The sequence below is a fragment of the Varroa jacobsoni genome, unplaced genomic scaffold (assembly GCF_002532875.2).
Source record: "Varroa jacobsoni isolate VJ856 unplaced genomic scaffold, vjacob_1.0 scaffold_1360, whole genome shotgun sequence".
NCBI lineage: Eukaryota > Metazoa > Arthropoda > Arachnida > Mesostigmata > Varroidae > Varroa > Varroa jacobsoni.
The window spans coordinates 51,816-54,358 of NW_019214262.1; the positions used below are offsets into that span (position 1 = coordinate 51,816).

The 2,543-nt window shown below is 37.7% G+C and overlaps 1 protein-coding gene across 2 annotated transcripts in view; it reads left to right on the top strand.

Moving 5' to 3' along the window:
* Positions 1-1,947, top strand: part of LOC111269175 (uncharacterized) — a 38,301-nt gene extending 36,354 nt beyond the window's left edge. For both annotated transcript variants that reach the window (XM_022848582.2, XM_022848581.2), the window contains exons 12-14: positions 66-368; positions 698-739; positions 1,390-1,947. In XM_022848582.2, the coding sequence (XP_022704317.1) occupies positions 66-368; positions 698-739; positions 1,390-1,652 (608 nt within the window). In that variant the 3' untranslated portion in view covers positions 1,653-1,947. The remainder of the gene's footprint in view (positions 1-65; positions 369-697; positions 740-1,389) is intronic.
* Positions 1,948-2,543: the final 596 nt, after the last annotated feature.

Here is a 2,543-nt window from a genome sequence, read left to right on the forward strand (position 1 = left end):
GTGGCTGTACTGAATCCAATAGTAACATCTTCCTATATAATTCTTAACAAATGTTATTTCTGCAGAGCCTTTCGCCGTATGGGGAATTAAGTCTGCCATCACTGCCACCGGGGCAGATTCAGCCGTATATACTTTTAATTGGAAGGGGTATAAGCCTCGATCCTCAAAATTCCCTCAGCTGGCCTACTTTGCTCTTCGAGCTTGCAAAAACGCCAACGTTTCATGCTGGTATTATAGCACTCTTGAAACATTTTACAGCTTACCATTGAAATTCAAGGAAAAATATGAAGTTGCAGTGAGTGCCGTCTACGAACTTCTGCCACATCAGCTAACGAACAAGACCGTCATGTTGAAGATCACCGTGCCTGGTAAATAATTTATGCCTGAGCTTAATTCGAATCTTCAGAATCATATATAGGTACATAGGCTTGCCGTATCATTGTTTTGTTTTATTAAAAACTGGCCGGCAATTTTTAAATAAACGCAGACGGAGCCGAATTGCTACTCACTTTTAGAATAAGCAATGGCGTCCTATTTTTTTTTACAGATAGGCGGGGGTCCTATTTCCTATTACGGATTTACGTCGCATTCTACCACATACACTCACTGCCAGCTTCTCATGTTATTATTCTGTCATTATAGTAGAATAGTTACTTTAATTAATGAATTTCTTCTAACATTAATCAATTTCTTCTAGAACAAAGCGAGCTCTCATCCCATATTGGACAAGTTAAAAAAGGCAAGTATTACAAGAATATAATAGGGCAGTGCGTAACCCACTACTCGTAGATGCGAGAAAACAAATTAAAGCAAATTAACAGGGTATTAAAACAATCATGGCACATTTTCGAGTAAAGACATCAGTGATGACATGACCAAATAATGTCTATGCGTTGACAATGTAAACTTTTAAGCGGATGGCAATAGAAAATATCTAGAAAAAATTGAAGGGTTGATGCCAAAAGCAATTTCAAAGCTAAAAGCCTATCGAGATTATTATTTTATACCGAAAATATAATTTTAAATGAATAGGTTTCTTAAAAACAGCCAATTAGTGCAGTATGCAAACCCAACGAGAACCAGATTAGGTGAAAGAAAGGTTTACGGTTGGTACTGTCATTAAGGGTTGTTTCAGGCAACTGCCATCTTCCAGTGCGGATAAAAGTGTGTCCAGATAACCTAGGCCACTTTATCTCTCTTCCTAATTGTGTAGGCCAATGTTATGGCTGACTATACAGACTACCTACAAAGAAACACTCGTTAATGAGTAGAACGCGTTCGAAGTAACAAAGTGGTATAGCGAAGGTATAAGCCAATCATATAGGACGTGACTTAATTCAATAGATTGTACCTCCCCGTTCTCAATATCGTTTCATCTACTTGTTTCAGGGTATATCTCCTTACCACTCTGGGTGGCTATTTTTATACCACTTATCATGCTCACGTTCGCCGTCGCAGTCACTGTGCACCAGCTCTATATCCACTGTCACGATGACAGCGATCGGATAATACGTCCCGAAACGGTTTCGATGACCCCCTCAGATGAAAATCTCACCGAATCGCAAGAGAATACATACCAACGAAAGCAAACGAAAAAAACAAAACAAAGTGCAATCAAATCCAGAAGTGAACCCCCCGAAAGGACTCGATGAGCATACCACTCGACAAAGATTAGTAAGGTGCTTGAAGGCAGAAGAGGAAAAGGACGAAGGCATTACGTCTCTGATGTTGATTATGCTGCAATGCGGGCAGATCGTTCGAGCAAATAGATCTGCAATGTCTGATATCGTTGATGTAGAATGTGCCGTATGAAGTTAGTCTTGGATTTTTCTGCTAAAGATCATTTTGTTCAGGCGCAGTGGACGTCCACTGTGTAATCCTATGGATGCGCAGCTTTCTTTTGTTCCATTCAATAATAAATTGTAGACTTACCTCTTGTGTTTGCTATTGATTTGCTGATCAAACTTGCAATAAGAATTTTCAAGCAACGGAAAAAGTTTCAGTCTGTATATGGTAAAGGCTGTTGAATATGATATTATAATTATAGTATCAAAGTAGTAAGTATATATTATAATTTTCTTCACCATTTTTTACCAACTGGAAGCACCAACTGAAAGCATTTTTACTTATCATCTTCTATTGGCTTAAAATAAAGGCAATTTTTTTTTAAAAAATCTAAGTATCATACATAGCATACAATTAAAACCATTTAACTATATTAATTCGACCACGATGGCCAATATTTACGTATCGTTTTTGACAGTTCCTCGCGTAGGGCTCATTTACGAACGGTCTCCTCATTACTGTCTTTCGTTTAGGACAACGAAAATATCTTCATCTGACTTAACTCTTTTGAAATTTCCTATCGGATAATCCTCAGCAGACTTTCCTTGTGATAATAACTTCCCGTAGAACTCCAACGTAACTTATCGGCTGTAGCCATCTTTTTCTAATTAATTAGATATTTTTCTACTACACATTACGAATCTAGACTTTATTGAATGAAAGTTGATATATGTCTTGTGGTGCAAGTTTCTCACGAT